Raw genomic sequence first — 17,275 nt, forward strand, 5'->3', positions numbered from 1 at the left:
TGGGGGAAGAGGTATAGAGTTGGCCCCATCCCAATTTAGCCCCCTTTGCAGGATCGTAGCCAAGCTTGACAGTGACACTTGGTCATGAGTTGGACAGTCAGGCACTCTCCTCTGCCAACGTTATTCATTTCCATATATTGTGTATTTTAATGCTGTCTAATAGGATTTCAGGGCTAATTGGTACTGTAACTAAAGCCAGGTCTGTAACTTGGGATGTCTAGGAATATGATCCCTTATTCTAAAGTCAAAGATCAGTCTAGGGTTAGGCTTTTATTTTTTCTACTGTTTGCATTTTCATTATCGGTATATTGGTCTATCAGTATGTTGTCTGTTTAATGTTTATGGTCTATATGTATGTGAGACAGGTGATACATTCCTTGTAGATGTGAACATACCTGGCCATTCTCACCTTATGCCTATGCTTATCTCAGTCACCTTATTCATGTGTATGACACAAAAATGTTACTTTATTTATTTGCAATTTATCTCAGGGGGAGTACTTATACTCCATACCACTGCACTTTGTTGTACTCTTTATATTTTTAGTTCATTGTATTGTTCTGTTGATATATGTTGTCTCTCAGGCACCAACAGGAGCAGCTCTCCAAATGTCGTTGTATGTAAACACAATGACAATAAAGGCTTTCAATTCAATTCAATTCAATTCATTCTGATTGTAATTCGGATACTGCAGAGTGCCCTGTTCTCTACTCACCGGCCTTAGACCTTCCTCACTCTTTCCCTCTGGTCTGCCTCCACTACAGCTGATCTGAACTTTTATTTCCAATAGAGGGCATTTATGATGGAACGGGAGAGGCATTCGATTATGAGATCAGCGCTACACAGTGATCGATCTAAGGTGAACTCTATATCTGAAATACCACACTCCGCCCCGCCAGCATACCCCCGCCAGCTCGCCGACATTCAAACAAAATGTTGTTTTCTTGTTGGCAGAGGTAATCTAATATTTAATTTAGGGAATGACATTGCCTTCCTGTAGCCCTCTGGAGAAAGCCATCAGAGCAGTTCTTTTTTGGGGGAACGTGTACGAAGATGTAGCTTTCTGTCAAAACTGACTTTTAATCTAGGCGAGGCTACATGTTTTTTATGTAAATAAGAACGTTTATTTGTATGTGCAGAGGAGAAGGTTGAAGCAGTGGCCAGACACACACCAGAGTTGCTACACAGTCGAGCTCTATCTGGGATGTACTGTAGTTGTGTTATAAAGCCACGCACTGCAGAAGCATTATCACCAGTGATGGAGGCGCTCCTCACAACGTCGAATAAAAGACAAAACCTCATTCTTTCATTTACCTGGGTTCTTTGATCTCTCTCTGTACGCATTTATAAAACAACACTCGCTCACTTTGATCAGATGATTTGCGTTTAATTGGAGATGAAAACACTCACTGTGCAGTGGAACTTCTTTGTAAAATAAAAAACACAAAAGAGGTTTCAAACAATGACAAACAGAGTTACCTGAGCTGGAGGTAAACAATTTCCTCTCCTAGTGAGAATAGCAGAAAAAGAAAACAGGCATGCGAAATTTTCTCCATCCTGACTGCTTTTTCCGGACCTTTCCCTTGGGGCTTCAGTCCACTGCTCCATTAGCACCCAACTGACATACAGTGAGATGAGCACCAGCCAAAGGGCCTTGGGTCAATACAAATTGGCAGTGAACCCCTCTGAAATGAAGATGATTAAAACAAGTCTTTTTTCCCCCCCAGTGGCCTGAGGCTGGTTCTGCAGGAGCCAAGTAAGCGCCAGAGATTCAGCATTAAAAAATATGACAAGTGGAGGATGAGGAAGAAAAGTTGAACGGTTGGAAAAGAGTGGCCTACTCGACCTCTGTACTGCCGCCATCTTTCCCTTTCCCTACCAGACACAGACAAAAGCCAGCAACCCTCAGACGGCCAGTGGCTTTCTCCTTAGAGTGGGGTAGAGTTGGGGGGTGGTCCCTCTCTTCATGAACACACACACCACGACCCCCCCCTCCTCCTCCCACAGCCCCCGCGCTCTTTAAGCATGTAAACACCCCCCTGTCTGGCTTCATCTGCACCATCAAAAGGAGCCTGCTGATTTTCGCCCGGGAAGGAATCCAAATAAAATCCCCCCGACGTGTCAATGTTTGCATGGCTGCTCGCTGGGTTACAAGATGCTTAACACGCCAAAGGGAGGCCGTATTCACACCAGCCTCTCGCCACGGGAGAAGTGATTACAGCCAAACGGTGAACTACAATCAAATGAAAACTGGAGGGGGGGGGGGGGGGTTGAAGGAGATTAAACTCCAGCCTGATGTGTTTTGCCTTAGCATTGTGAGGTTTCTGCATTATTATTATGATTTTTTGTATTATTATTCAGATTAGCCTTCATTGTTAGATGCCATTCAGAAGCTGTGGCTGTAGGGCCTGATGCTTCTTGAAGAAAAAGGAAAAAGGATGCGGTTTTTCTTTTCTTCCAGTGGAGCGTGCACAGCACTCAACCATAGTCTCCATGATGGCTTTTAAAAAAGAGCCTTCTGCACATCTGCATGGAACATTCACACACACTCAAAATATCTCACGAGTCCAAACAAAAGAAACCCAGTAGTCAGTGAGTCTGTTTGCAGAAAATAAGGTGTAAACACTGCCGAAAAAAGAGAGAAAAGAAGAAAAAAAGAATTATTCAAATAATCACAGGGGCACAGTAGGGGGCTTTCAGGCCGCAAGAATGCCAAACATGGCCCGGGGGAATTTCACGCGTGCTGCCCCTGACTGACTTGGACAACACTTTCCCCTCTGTCACTTTGCCTGAGGCCACCAACGTCTACTCACTCTCTCATGAGAAGGCTGGTGGGGGGGGGGGGGGGGGGGGGAGTTGTGTCTCCCACACCCCCATCCCCGGGAACGACGTCTGGCCTGTTGTAGTAGAAGTTTTGACCTGATTGGTAGTCAAATCCTGCAACAACCTGCTGAGTGAGCGTGAGTCATTGTACTCTAGGAAAATGAAAGATTGGATTTTGCCACCTACCTGGATCAATGCGAGATCCTCCAAACGAAGCCTGAAGAGATGATTTCTGAAAGAAAGAGACAGCACGGAGAGAGAGAGAGAGAGAGAGAGAGAGAGAGAGAGAGGGAAAAAAAACGGAGTCATTTACTTTGAAAGGGACACAGTGTTAGGCTCTAGGCTGTAAGGAGGTGTTTCGACTCGGGGCATCAAGCGGTGAGCTCTATCATTTATCGTGTCAGGGTCGCGTTTTTCTATCTTGTCTCTCTCCAAATTCATCTCTCAAGGGAAACAAAGCAATAAAAGACTAGCCAACTGGAGCGTCTCCTTTCTCTTGCTTCGCTGTCACACTTTAATCCACGTCAATCTCATTTACGTCAACGCTGCCATAGCAGTTTTGGACTCCTGAATCCAAATCCACAGGGAGCTAAAGTGGCTGCAGCCTCTTACATGATTGATATAGATGGCCCAAGGCAACACTAGTGGGTGAATGGGACCATACTCTACCAGGCTGTGTAACTTTCCTTTGAATGAACAAGCACTCCAGGCTCCACAGTAGAGGCGAGAGACCTATGGCTGAGGTCCTAAAAAAATATTTAGCTTTTAAAATTAATCAAAAGGCATTAGACATCGCTGTAGGGGAAAGTGGTTTGAAGCCACACTGAATGCAGAACAGACCAGCATACAAATCAGTGTTAGATGTGGTCAGTGAATAGTACTGAAGCCAGCTTTCTCACTTTTTTTACTGATACATGATATCACATTTTATTTTAAGCTTTATTGATTTTTAATAAGACTGCTACAAATTGTATTCAAATTCTTTGTCATTATTTGCATATTCTTCGTTGTTATTGCAGGTAGCCTTTAAAGGCTAGAGCCATTAATTGTCTGTTGTCTGTTGTTGCTGTTACCGAACTCGAGCTTGGAGTGAATACTCACAATGGAAGAAAAAGCATTCCTAAACCTTGCCTAAGACAAACTGGAGAGAACATAAATAATTAGCAGTGAAAAGATTGGGAATTGGCTGAGTGATTACACAGCCCATAGAAATTAAACTCTCATTCACTCCCTGCATTTGCCTCCAGCCAATGCCTGCTTCAGTGCCTTAAGACTGACTCCACGAGCTTAGCCTTGAGGGCCCGGTCAGCACTCTCATTACACCGATATTCCAATTAACCAAGCAAGGATCCAGTCAAGGGCTCAGGGGCTTCTGGGTGACGACAGCGACGTGCCGAATAATATATACTCATACATCATTCCTCTATTCATCTGTTATCTGCAGCTATTGAAATATCATTCTTGTGTGTGTGTGTGAAAAGAGCTTAGAGGGTTCCAAATCCACAGGAGTCAATGGTGGTCACAATAATAGGGGGGTGAGAGACGTTGAGAGAACAATACGTAGACTAACATCAGCAGAAACTGCAGCCAGAGAGTTGATGGTTCTCAGAAGGAAAAAGGGGCTCTGACTCAGTGACCTTGATAAGCATCAGTGCTAGGGGGGAGAGAAAGAGAAGTGGAGTGAAGAAGCCAGATGTCAGGGGGGGGAAGCGTGTGATTCCTCTGAGTCCTGGGACTATTTTGAACTAACAGTGAAAGCAGTACAAACGAATGCATGGTAAATTCAGGTAACAGCATCTGTGGCTAATTATCAAGTTGGAACTCGATAGCTGTAGCTGTCGCACCAGAATGCAGCAGGGAACTGATTCTGACCTGAGCACCATCCTTAGACAGACAGTGGACATGTACTCAGACATTCACAATATAATTACATTTCTACTGACGATGCCTGTCTCGACTGCTTTGGCGGAAAGGTCATTCAGCTGCTTGAGACGTTTAGAGACATACCTGAGAAACATTATGACAGAGACATGGCCTCTAATGAGTGTTCATGAACACTTCGATACAGAGAGGATTTTGAAGGGGAGTCTGACACAACGTAGGCGTAGAGTTTCATTCTTTTAACAAGAGCATGTAAAACTAGGGTTGGATTTCTGTTGGTGCATATAATGAGCTAGCGACCAAGACACACATTTGCTTCAGTAGGACTCTTTATCTGATCAACATTTATTCTTTCTTTGAAAATGCATTTAAAATCCATGGATGCCAACCCTCCATCAATGCGTTCAGTGTTAGCAAGTTAGCTAGCTGGCATCTGAGTGATAAAAATAGAATGGAAAGAAAAAGTTTATAAATGGCAAATCAAATGGCAAAATGGGAGCCAAATCATGCTTTGGCTGGAGCAGTCCATTAAACTAACATAAAGTTGGCTAAGTTATATAATAAGAGGATGTTCAAATCAACTGATTTCTTTTCAAACGTAGCTTGTTTCGTGGTGCAGTCTTCGTCACACTGTCCCATACCATATTGATTGCTGAAGTAAATGGTTGAAATACTTAATCTTATTCTTGCCTTTTATGTGTAGGCTTTTTGAAAGTGCAGTCTTTTTGTCAAATTTACCCAATTGCTCCTCACAGTCTTTATTCCTCAAATGTGTATTCAGTGGTTGCACTAAAAAAAACACCTCTGGTGTTCGTGCACAGTCAATGGGAAACAAACATAGTGGCTCACACCAAGCCATAAACAATCCCAGCCAATCAGCATGGTGCTTCAGGACCATGAAAGGGAGGGGTGTAATTTGATTGGCTGTTGAACTCAAATATCAACAACCTTTTGCAAAACCGAATTGTAGACTGCATCTTTAACAGGCTTTCAGACTGAATCCAATGTATTACCTGAATTTAGTTTTAAAATGTTAAGCAGATTATTTTTCACACCACATTGATACTGACAACTTTTGTTCTTACCTAAAATCACTGACACTAAAACTGAAACTATAATAAACTAAAACTAAATAGAAACGAGCCCATGGAATAACAGCTGAACTGAAAAACTGAAACTAAGAGAGAGATAGAGAGAGAAACATGCGAGAGATGCAAGGAAATAGAAAGAAAAACAGGGTGGAGGGGTATGGAGCAAGAGACTGCTGGAGAGAAACCCTTCCGCTCCGGAGAAGACCAACCAGGCAGGACAGGTCACTGCCCTTCTCCCTGACCAGGCAGACGTCTCACTCTACTTATCCTGGAGCATCTCTTCCTCAAAGAGACTGTGCTGAGTATGAGCATGTTTATATTTCAACCGGACCAGAGTACACCTGACTTCACTCATGGGTGGCATGACCTCAGTCTTCATGTGATTGGTTAGTTGTATCAAGAGCATGATAATACTAATCCTGTGCCAACAGGACTGGGCAGCTGGATCTTAAATGTTCCAGTCATCTACATTGACATTCCAGGCTAAAAAAGTCTTTAAAATAGGAGATTATAACTGATTGTGCTATAATGCATGTTTTCCCCATTGAACTTATTATTGTAATTGCACAACACTTGAGAGGCAAAAGCAAAGAAAAAATACTTGATTAAAAATACTTGATTAGGGGGGCACTGTGGCGCAAGCAGTAGCCCCGACCATATACGGGCTTGAACGCCCACAGGGACACGGGTTCGAATCCAACCCGCTGTCATTTCCCGATCCCACTCCCCACCTCTTCTCTCCATCTCATTTCCTGTCGCAAACCTTCACTGTCCTATCGATTAAAGGCGAAAATCCCCAAAACAAATCTTAAAAAAAAAAAAATACTTGATTACATTTCCTTCAACACTTCCAATCGCTGTGCCATCCACTTCCATCAGATTCAACAGGTCTTTCACTAACCTGCTCTCAATCCAGAGCACATTAGCAAACCCTCTACCTCCTCCTGCATGTCTGAGCACTTTACAAATGTCTGTCTCCTGGCCACTCTGGAGTGCTGTCTATCCACAGCGAGCCATTACAGATAAAAGGAACAAGAACATGATCTAGCATGTCTACCCTTAGGATTACAGGGAGCACACAGTAATAAAATGTATACCTTACCAGTACTTTAAGTTACTCAGGATAAAAGTCTAGGCATGGAAATGTATTAAAAAAAGGAGGACTGTTAATGCGTTTGTCGGAGGGAGCATGCAGGTGTTCCTGAATTTAAACCATAGAAACACAAGTGGCACAGACAATGAGCACCATCTACAGAACCAGGCAGGAACAAGGTTCTCTGTCCAAGATGTGAGGGGATCAATACTGGGTATTCAGCTGTACCTCTTCTATTAAAAAAACAAAACAAGACAATAAAGTTACAGCTGCAGCCCTGACTGGCTCGGATCTTACATGCGCAAACATGACCTGGGCTGCCAGACAAACTTCAAACAGTTAAACAACACCTGAGGCTCCAGAAATACAGACAACTTCTGTCTTTGTCTCTGTCTCGGAGAAAGGAGCAGAGCTGTTCTGCGGTTTCTTCAAGTCCAGACGAGATGAGAAAGCACTGTGAGAGAAAGGGAGCGTCTTGGTCTTAATCATCCGAGCGCCTTACCAAATGTCACGGCGTAATTGCTCTGAGATGTGCTAGGCTGTCAGAGGGTGAGCGCTGATGCACGGGATGAGATTGCTTTGGACAAAACTGTCCAGCGTCGTGTCGGAGTTGGAGTCCACGCGGAAATCATCTACGCTAATTAATTAATCAGCGAATGCAAATACGCCCAGATCTTCCTGATCTCATCTTCCGGCTGTTGAGCCGTGTTAACAGGCTTCTCGATTCCTAACAAACTGCTTCAATCTCCCCCAATGTGACCCCAGAGATAATGATAGTTCTGATAGACACAGACTGTCACCAGACATTGTTATTAATGTGTAACCTCTATTAACTGAAAGTCTTCTTGACTGTACTCTATTATGGGAAAGGTACAGAGTAATCAAGTCTGCAAAATGCATCAGATATGGTTCATTTGGAAAAAGTAAAGACAAAGACCCACAATCATGCACACAAACACACACACACACGCACGCACAGACGCACGCACGCACACACGCACACACGCACACACACACACACACACACACACACACACACACACACACACACACTCATATCAAAACAGCTGGAAATGTGAGGAAGCTGATATCCCAAAATGAAATTTTGGTTTACAGAGCGACTCCATTACCTTGCTCCGACAATCAGTTCGTTCTGGCCGGGGTCAAAGGTCAGCTGTGAGTAATCCACCGTGCCCCTAGAGGAGAACCTGTGGATCCACGGCTCAATGTCTGTGGAGCAGAAAAAAGGGAACAGGCTTCAGTACTGACATACACACACCTACACAGACAGACATTCACAGATATACACACACAGCTACACATACACACTGGCACACCCACACACACATATACACAGGCACACTTTTACAATACACACATACACACACACACACACACACTCTCTCTCTCTCTCTCTCTCTCTCTCTCTCTCACACACACACACAGAGAGAGAGAGACATAGACAGCTACACAAGCACACAGACGCAAACACGCATGCACAGAGGACAGACTTTCATAAACACACACACACACACACACACACACACACCACACACACACACACACACACACACACACACACACACACACACACACACACACACACACACACTGACATGCAGGCATCTACACACCACTCCACCCCCCTGGGAGACAAACAGAGCACGATGTGTCAAAAGTGAGACAGCTCAAGATAGCTCCCCTAAAACACTGTCACTTTGGCGCCATTCACATTAACCCCCGGCCACGCCATGAAAGATCCCAAGGATGTGGAGGGAAGACGTCTGACTGTCTACCTACCTGCCGCTGTGTAACCCAATAGCTGATGAGGTAGACACTACAGCGTCACTCTATCGCTCGCTCACTCGCTCACTCACTCAATATCCTCCTTTTGAGGGGCCCGTCTTGTCTAAACGTATTGGTTTACAGATGTATGGCTGGCAAACATCTATGAAATTTCATTAAGGTCACGTCTGAATTAGCCTTTGTCTCTGAGCTATGCGATATAGTGCGTGTAACTTATGATGGAGTTCAGCGCTGGGTGAGTAGGAGGCATGGCTGAAGGTGAGGATTTGAGACGGCTAAGACACGACTATCTCTAAAGCTTTATCTAAAGTTCAACTCCCACACAACTTCTACTAAGCCTTTGTCAAAAATGTACGCACTGAGATTGCACTCTGTTTTAAGGAGAGATACACACACTGATATACTGACACTGAAGTATATACCCTAATTATACATAGGGGGACGCTCATACCGCATAGATGTTGTAAGGCGTAATGAACTCTGAAAATGATCAAATCTACAGAATGGACACCCACATTTCCAAAGTCTGACAGGTGGAGGGACAAATGGTGATTCAACAGAGGACTTTTCTCCCATCTCACAACAGAGGACTTGCTGCCTGCAATAACAGCAACCACACAAAGGGCTTCACATGTGGGTAAATATGCCCCATCACCCGCTTTCTAGTGGATCCCGTATTGGTGAGGTCACACCTCTGAAAACTTAAGAAGAGAGTGATCTTAAGATGACTGTAGGGCCTAAAACTATCTGTAAATATGTATGAATGTCATTGACACCTATGTCTTAGTCAGTTACATTCTGCCTCTTCTCTTTGGCTCTTCTCTTTGGCTCTTCTCTTTGGCTCTTCTCTTTGCCTCTTCTCTTTGCTCTTCTCTTTGCCTCTTCTCTTTGCTCTTCTCTTTGGCTCTCCTCTTTACCTCTTCTCTTTGCTCTTCTCTTTGCTCTTCTCTCTGTTTCATCTCTTTACCTCTTCTCTTTGCTCTTCCTTTCTGGTCCTCTTCTTTCGCTCTTCTTTTTTCCCCCTCACTCACACTCTCATTATTTCTTCCCTTCTCATCTCTTTTGGCTGCTCATTTACAATGTGCACACGGCAGAAACAAAACAGACCAGCAGATACATTTTCATTAGGGGTCATATAATTAATTCCAGCTCATTTCAAAGTTTGTGTTCCTATCCATTGAAAACTGCTCGGTCTAATTCCTTGTGGATGGGTAGGTGGTGGGGGGGGGGGGGGGGGTTGAATGTGGTTTTAAATACCTATAATGGGGTTGTTGTTATTTTTTATCACACTGAGAAAAACATGGCGAGCATTGAAGCAGAGCAGTAATTCTCATACAGACATGCAGCTTTAGTTACTGAACCTCTCCCTCGTAAATCTTCACGTTCCCCCTGGGACAGACCCTGCTTTCTGGAAGAGCACAAGCTAGTTTGCCGTGAAGGCAGAGGGTCTTGGGGGATTTATTGTCTTGGTTTTTTCCCCCCTTTTTGATATCTGAGGTGGAAAGGACGCAATACTATTCATAAGAACAAAGCTAAGTTTCCATAGGGCTTGTTGGAGCACATAGAGCCCTAACACACACACACACAGACAGGCTGACAGACAGGGGATATGCTGAGATGCGAATGCTTATGGCTTATGGCAAGACTTAAAAGGCTTCTCTGGTGGTCGGTAGGGTGGGGAGGTGGGTGTTCGTCGAGGAGGGGAGGGGAGGGGAGGGGAGGGGAGGGGGGACTGTAGGTGGGAGGGGGTACATTACCTGATGATTAACTCCACTTAGCAAATCCGATGCTCTAAATTACAGATGAGACCCAGGGGGAAAGCAGAACACAGAATCAGAATGTTTGGCACAGTGGAATCCACCACCCCTTCCTCTCGTCCTGAGCCAGTGCTGCTCCCCTGTCATGCTCACCCACACTTGTAATCCTGCCCCGATGCAAAGTGATTTATTTCTGAGTGTACCCGGGGTGGGGTGGGGGTGGGGGGGAGGGGGCACACTGATGAGAGAGGACTGCTCAGGCACTTTGGGCACGACACATCAAGCCAAGGCTGTCAGGTTTGCTGTGGGTACAGTCCAAGTCTGAGAACACAGAGCCCTGTCTCCTGAAATAGAGTATTTACACCGCCATCCTTCACTCCTGGTTTGTTTCTACAGCAGTTATTTCTTTCTCAAATGCGGCTAACACAATGAGCTCTTTTTAGGGTACAGAATAGGAAGTGATCTTTTTGGCCAAACTGGAGTATGGGAGAAAAGTCAGCTAGTGTTTCAAAAGGTAAAGCCTCAATCCAAGTAGAAATAAATTAAACTGTCAAGCACAAGGTGGAACAAGGATTTTCCAAGGATTTACATCAACATGGAAGTAATTTAGACCCATCAAGGACATCAAGGTTGGTTAAAACTGGGACAGAGGACTTTACCCTGAAGTTGAAATAAAAACACCTGCCTTGTATGCCTCTCTTGTTTGCCATTCCAGGCTACTTTGAGCTATGTGACCAAAATTATAGCGTAAGGATGGGCGAAAGCAGGTTGTAAGTTATGAGAAACAAACCAGCGCCACGCCACAAAATAAGCGTGCTATAAAACATTCCAGTTCCTCTCGGGATTTGTGTTCAAAGAAAACATATAGGGTGGAAATAAACAAACATGATCTAAAGCTCCTTTATTCCCATTTTCAGACATATAGTATAAAAATGCTAAAGAAAGCCAGATCTGATCAGGGTGATGTCGAGTATTTTATAAACGACACAGAGAGACCACAGTGCCTCCACAGCACCTCCTCAGCACCTCCACAGCACCTCCACAGCACCTCCATAGCACCTCCTCAGCACCTCCTCAATGTCTCCTCAGCGCCTCCACAGCGCCTCCACAGCACCTCCACAGGGCCTCCACAGCACCTCCACAGCACCTCCTCAGCGCCTCCTCAGCGCCTCCACAGCACCTCCACAGCACCTCCACAGCACCTCCTCAGCACCTCCTCAATGTCTCCTCAGCGCCTCCTCAGCGCCTCCTCAGCACCTCCTCAATGTCTCCTCAGCGCCTCCTCAGCGCCTCCTCAGCACCTCCTCAATGTCTCCTCAGCACCTCCTCAATGTCTCCTCAGCGCCTCCTCAGCACCTCCTCAATGTCTCCTCAGCGCCTCCTCAGCGCCTCCTCAGCACCTCCTCAATGTCTCCTCAGCGCCTCCTCAGCACCTCCTCAATGTCTCCTCAGCGCCTCCTCAGCGCCTCCTCAGCACCTCCTCAATGTCTCCACAGCACCTCCTCAGCACCTCCACAGCACCTCCTCAGCGCCTCCACAGCGCCTCCTCAGCGCCTCCTCAGCACCTCCTCAGCGCCTCCACAGCACCTCCTCAGCGCCTCCACAGCGCCTCCTCAGCACCTCCTCAGCACCTCCTCAATGTCTCCTCAGCGCCTCCTCAGCACCTCCACAGCACCCCCACAGGGCCTCCTCAGCGCCTCCTCAGCACCTCCTCAGCGCCTCCTCAGCGCCTCCTCAGCGCCTCCACACACTGATGTCTCTGTGCACATTAGAATGCTGTGTGGTAGACTCAGGCTCCCCAGGAATAGAATATGACCAAGACTTTAGAGTATATGTTGCAGTGTATTTAAAGGGCCGTAAAAACTTAACCCAGAAGGCCACTTTAACTGCCTCGGTCTCCAGTCGCCACAGTCACAGTCACAGACACAGACAGGCATGTGACGGGGCAATTTGCTTCGATGCCACCAGTTATTACGCCATGGTTACTCCCCAGTCACGAAGGAGAGAAGTGTGGAGAACAGTACAGCACACAGTTTTGCTCGAGAGGGGGAGTGTTTTGGGGGGACATCCACACCCAGTGCTGTTTCTAGAGGACAGATCTACATTCTTGCGTTCACACACAATGAGATTTCATCAACAAATTGGCCACATCTGGGTCCGAGTTAGCCACTGGGTCTGAGTTAGCCACTGGGTCTGAGTTAGCCCCTGGGTCCGAGTTAGCCACTGGGTCCGAGTTAGCCACTGGGTCCGAGTTAGCCACTGAGTCTGAGTTAGCCACTGGGTCTGAGTTAGCCACTCCAGCAAACACATGTATGAGCTCTCCTCTATCACTCTGTAAGGCCTTGCAGCAATGGCAGACTACCCTTTGCAGACTAAATATGTAAAAACTATCGTTGATAAACCTGTTGTCTTAAAAAGCTTAACATTTCCCACGGTGCCCAAACCTTATTTACATTCAACCTCCACCCCTTTCAGTTCAAATCCCAGCAAGAGAGCACCACTCTCTCCAGAGAAGCCCAGTGTCAGTCCACACTGACCATGACAGGAGCAAGACACACAAAGACAACACCTCAAGAGAGCTTCAAAGAGCTGCAACTGCTACAATCGGGCAGGCTCTGCCATCCTAACAGGGCGAAACCCATCATACGAGCCCGGCGCGGTCTCGGTCGTGAGAGCAGCTTTCGCCTGGAGGAGAGTATTTTTAACATCTTTATAGTCCTCCCAAAAGAACGCGGCCCATCGCTGGTGTCCGTCCAGGCTTTTGATGCCGCACAGACACGGATTATGTGGTGCAGGCAAAAATGTGTCACCACGCCACTTCAGGGAGGAGTGCCGGGGAAGAAAGGATAAGAAGCCGATTCCGCTCCGTATGGCAAAGCTAAAACACGCATTCCAGTGACTCACGCCGTGTTTGTTGTTAAGTAAAAAAAAACAATCTTGCTAAAAATAAATAAATAAATGAATGAATAAACATGCTCTGAGGATAAACGATGCCATGTTCTGAGATGAAAAAAATTAATTCCTGATCTACATCAGCGATCTTAGACCCAGTGTGATGCTTTTTTCCCAGAGGGAATTCAGACCAGAGCATAGTTGATATGGTAATGTAATGCCGTATGTAGCTATTTAGAGGGCAGCTTTGAAATCCAACATGGTCTGGGTCCCACATGAAAACACAATTACACTCATAAAAAAACACTGGGAGCACAAGGCAAATTTAACAAGCGCAGGAGAAGCTCTGTGCTATGAAGGCCATGTGGATGCTTATTAGACAGTTCAACAAGGCAGCTGCCTTGCTTTTCAAGCAGGGATCCTACAGCTGCCTCCAAGGAGATCACTGGAGTCCATCCCCCATATGGAGGAACTAAAAAACAATAAAAGTCAGATTTATTTATATTCACAAGACCAGTCCTACATTATTTGAAGTGCCCTTGGGTACAATATCCAAACGAAAGTTGAGCAATTAAGAGATTAATCACCATACAATTGTAAGTCCATATGAGTACACATATTTCACATAGCTCTATCTATCCCTTAGTGTAAATACATACACTTTGAAACAATATGAACTAGCTCACATAAGAAAAACACTATACTGATATATTGTGTAATTCAAAGAGGATTTTAAGTACATCAAGTACATAGTTATGTACACGTACGCTTCAGGCTACACTTTACTGATATATTGTGTAAGTAAGAGAGGAATTTAAGTGCATTAAGTACACAGATATGTATACGTACGCCTCAGGCTACTTATTCCGAATGTAAAGCCTTTGGAAGTCGATTTGTTACAGGCTGCTGTGGAGGGCATCTCATTACAGCCCATACAGCTGTGCTGAACTTGCCTTCCATTAAGCCTATAGCGGCTGCTTCATTAGCACCAAGCCAATGCACAGGCCGGCCCCAGCTTAATGGGTCAGGAGGGGAGTGGAGGGGAGGGAGTGGAGCATTAGAGGAACACTAACTGTCAGGCTCGGCCGACTCTGTGGCGTCCGGCTGCCACCCAGGTCGCCGGCGGAGGAGGGGAGGGGAGGAGAGGAGAGGAGAGGGGAGGGGTGGGGAGGTGGTGTAGGGTAATGGATCATGTAAAAGGGCGGTTACTCAACTCGGAGCAATCACCACGCTCCGGAGCCTCGCAGAGAGGCAGAGTCTGACCTGCTGGGCCAGCCCTCGTGCCGAAGCTGAGAGACCCACTGAGGGAGACTCTGACCTTGTGTTTCTGCTCAATTACTCACCGGAGTGGCAACATCTCCTCCGCCCTCCGCCCCCTCCCCCTACCCCCACCAGCCTATATGCCCCTCCCCGTCCACTCCATCCACTCCCCCACCCTCTCTGCCCTAGCTACCTACATTTAATCGACTTCTTAAATGGCTTCTTGTTGTTTGGCTGTGAAATGTGCGCTGATTGCCGTCTGTGCTTTCAGGGCATGGGTTTTTAATAGCACATGTGGAGCACTCTTAAGGGCAAGTCAGCGAGGGAAAGTCGAACTAAACTCCAGCGCTTCTGTGTGCTGCTGGAGAAGGCTATGGTTTAAGGGCACCATTAGAGGTGAAACTGGGTGACCACACACATGCAATATGCACACACACACACACACACACACACACACACACACACACACACACACACACACACACACCACACACACACACACACACACACACACACACACACCACACACACACACATGTGCACACACACGCACACACACACACACACACACACAGGTACACACACACACTGAAATGCACACAAGCTAGGCAGTACAAATGCACACACCAACATGTTCATAGACTGCATACACAATGCACTTGGTGACACGCACACAAAAGCAGAAAGATGGAAATACACACACATGCAAGCATATACACAAGCACAGAATGAGACACAGAGCATTGTATAAACAGTTTACATGCTCACATAAACAGAAAGCACACACACACACACACGCACACACACACATGCTCAACCCACACACATACAGACTTTATCACTCTCTGCAGTCAAAGCCAAAAATACAGAAATGCAATTACACCCCCTCAACTACCAAATACACACAGACACACACACATGCCTCACACACACACATACAGAGCCCCCTCAACACACACACACACACACACACACTACATACATACCCACACATCCCAACACACACAGTCATCCCCCTCACCTGTGTGTGAGATGAGCGGGTGTTCAGCTCTGTGGCAGGGGGAGTCTGGCGCTCCGGAGGCCAAGGCTGCGGGCGCTCTGAGCCCTCTGCCCACGGCGGCGCCACCCAGGGTGGGCAGCGGGAGCAGCAGCAGCAGCTGTATGCCCAGCAGGAGGGGCAGGAAGCGGGCCAGGGATGGGAGCAGAGCTGCGGCTGGGGAAGGGGCTGCGGATGAGGCTGAGGCTGAGGCTGAGGCTGGGGTGGGCGCGGGGACCACGGGGGCTCCTGCCGCAGGGAGAGCCATGGGGAGCCGGCAGGCACTGCTCACTACTCCACACGCCCCAGCGCCAGGCTCTGGGCATCTGCAAACAACACCTGAGAGAGGGAAGAGGGGGGGGGGGGCAGGTTAGTCAGCACATTCACACTGCTGGAAAGATGTGGCTGTTGCGTCCTAGACCACCTCTAAATGTGTTCTGAGTGATGGGATCTGAATGCGTCCTCAATGTACTGTACACCTGTACTTAGAGCTGTCCGCTTGAGATCGGATCACCTGAGACGCCTAGGCGAGAGCTAAGTGTGAATTACTAGGTGTGAACAGGGCCAGAGGGAGAAGGGAGATAGAGTAGAGAGAAGGGAGTGGGGGACAGAGACAAAGAGAAGCAAATAAAGAAAAAAAGGAGGAAAAGTGAGAGGGATGGGGGAAAGAAATATATATTTTACTTTTTCTTTTATTACTTCATTTTTCACCCAAAAAGCACAGATAATGGCATCCCCCCAAAAGAAACCCAAATCAATTTAACAAGAGAGAAATAGAGAGAGAGAATGAGAGAGCGGGAGTGCTACGCGGAGAGAAAGAGACAGAGAGAAGGGATAGCGAGCGAGAGAGAGAGAGAGAAACTTCAGTCAGCTTGAGTAGAGACAGCTGCATGAGTCCTTGTATTCCCTGAGCGACCCTTGAACCCTGACCTCTGCCCCCTGTGCCATGAATCAGCAGTGGATCTGCTCTCTCGGCCCGTGTTGGACATACCAGTGCCGACGCGCCGGGAGAGTCCGTTTCTTTAGGGGCCCCGTATCATGAACAGCCCGTTAAAAGAGGAATTCAGTCAGGGATTCTGTATGTGTTTGTAGTGTGTATATATGTGTGCGCATGTGTGTGTGCATGCATGTGTGTGTGTGTGTGTGTGTGTGTGTGTGTGTGTGTGTGTGAGAGTGTATGTGTTTGTGTGTGTGTACACGTGCGTGTGTGAGTGTGTACGTGTGTGTGAGTGTGTGTTTGGAGTGGATATATTTCATATTCATGCGGCCCTGTACAGTAGGGATTTACTCCATATTCATCCAGCCCGGGGTGGAGCGGGTCCTTCACATGTGTGACTGAGGGCTTTCCTGTGAATAACATGAAGCTCACTCCTACACTCCTGACCCCCTAATGTAAAGCACCTGCTGTCCTTGACTGCCAAGCTCTGAGAGGGGACAGAACTTTTACCGTCCACCCCCCCTGTCAATGCAAATGTCTCCCTCACTGGAGCAGGGCACAAGCTGGGACTTGTCTTTTTTTCCTATGCTCTCTCTCTCCCTCTTTCCAACATTATCACATTATCACACTGAAAGACAAAGCTGATGCCAATCACGTTAAAGGCAAACTCATCAGGACATGATATGCCGGCTCAGGCAA

The 17,275-nt window shown here is 46.7% G+C and overlaps 1 protein-coding gene across 1 annotated transcript in view; it reads right to left on the minus strand.

Annotated features, from left to right (window-relative positions):
- The window catches only part of sema5a (sema domain, seven thrombospondin repeats (type 1 and type 1-like), transmembrane domain (TM) and short cytoplasmic domain, (semaphorin) 5A), a 114,660-nt gene that overhangs the window by 71,793 nt on the left and 25,592 nt on the right, over positions 1 to 17,275 (minus strand). Inside the window, exons 2-4 of the mRNA XM_031583958.2 lie at positions 15,625 to 15,978; positions 8,019 to 8,118; positions 3,010 to 3,055 (exon numbers count right to left, since the gene is read on the minus strand). Of these exons, the coding sequence (XP_031439818.1) occupies positions 3,010 to 3,055; positions 8,019 to 8,118; positions 15,625 to 15,907 (429 nt within the window). The 5' untranslated portion in view covers positions 15,908 to 15,978. The remainder of the gene's footprint in view (positions 1 to 3,009; positions 3,056 to 8,018; positions 8,119 to 15,624; positions 15,979 to 17,275) is intronic.

Source organism: Clupea harengus, chromosome 17, assembly GCF_900700415.2.
Source record: "Clupea harengus chromosome 17, Ch_v2.0.2, whole genome shotgun sequence".
Lineage (NCBI taxonomy): Eukaryota > Metazoa > Chordata > Actinopteri > Clupeiformes > Clupeidae > Clupea > Clupea harengus.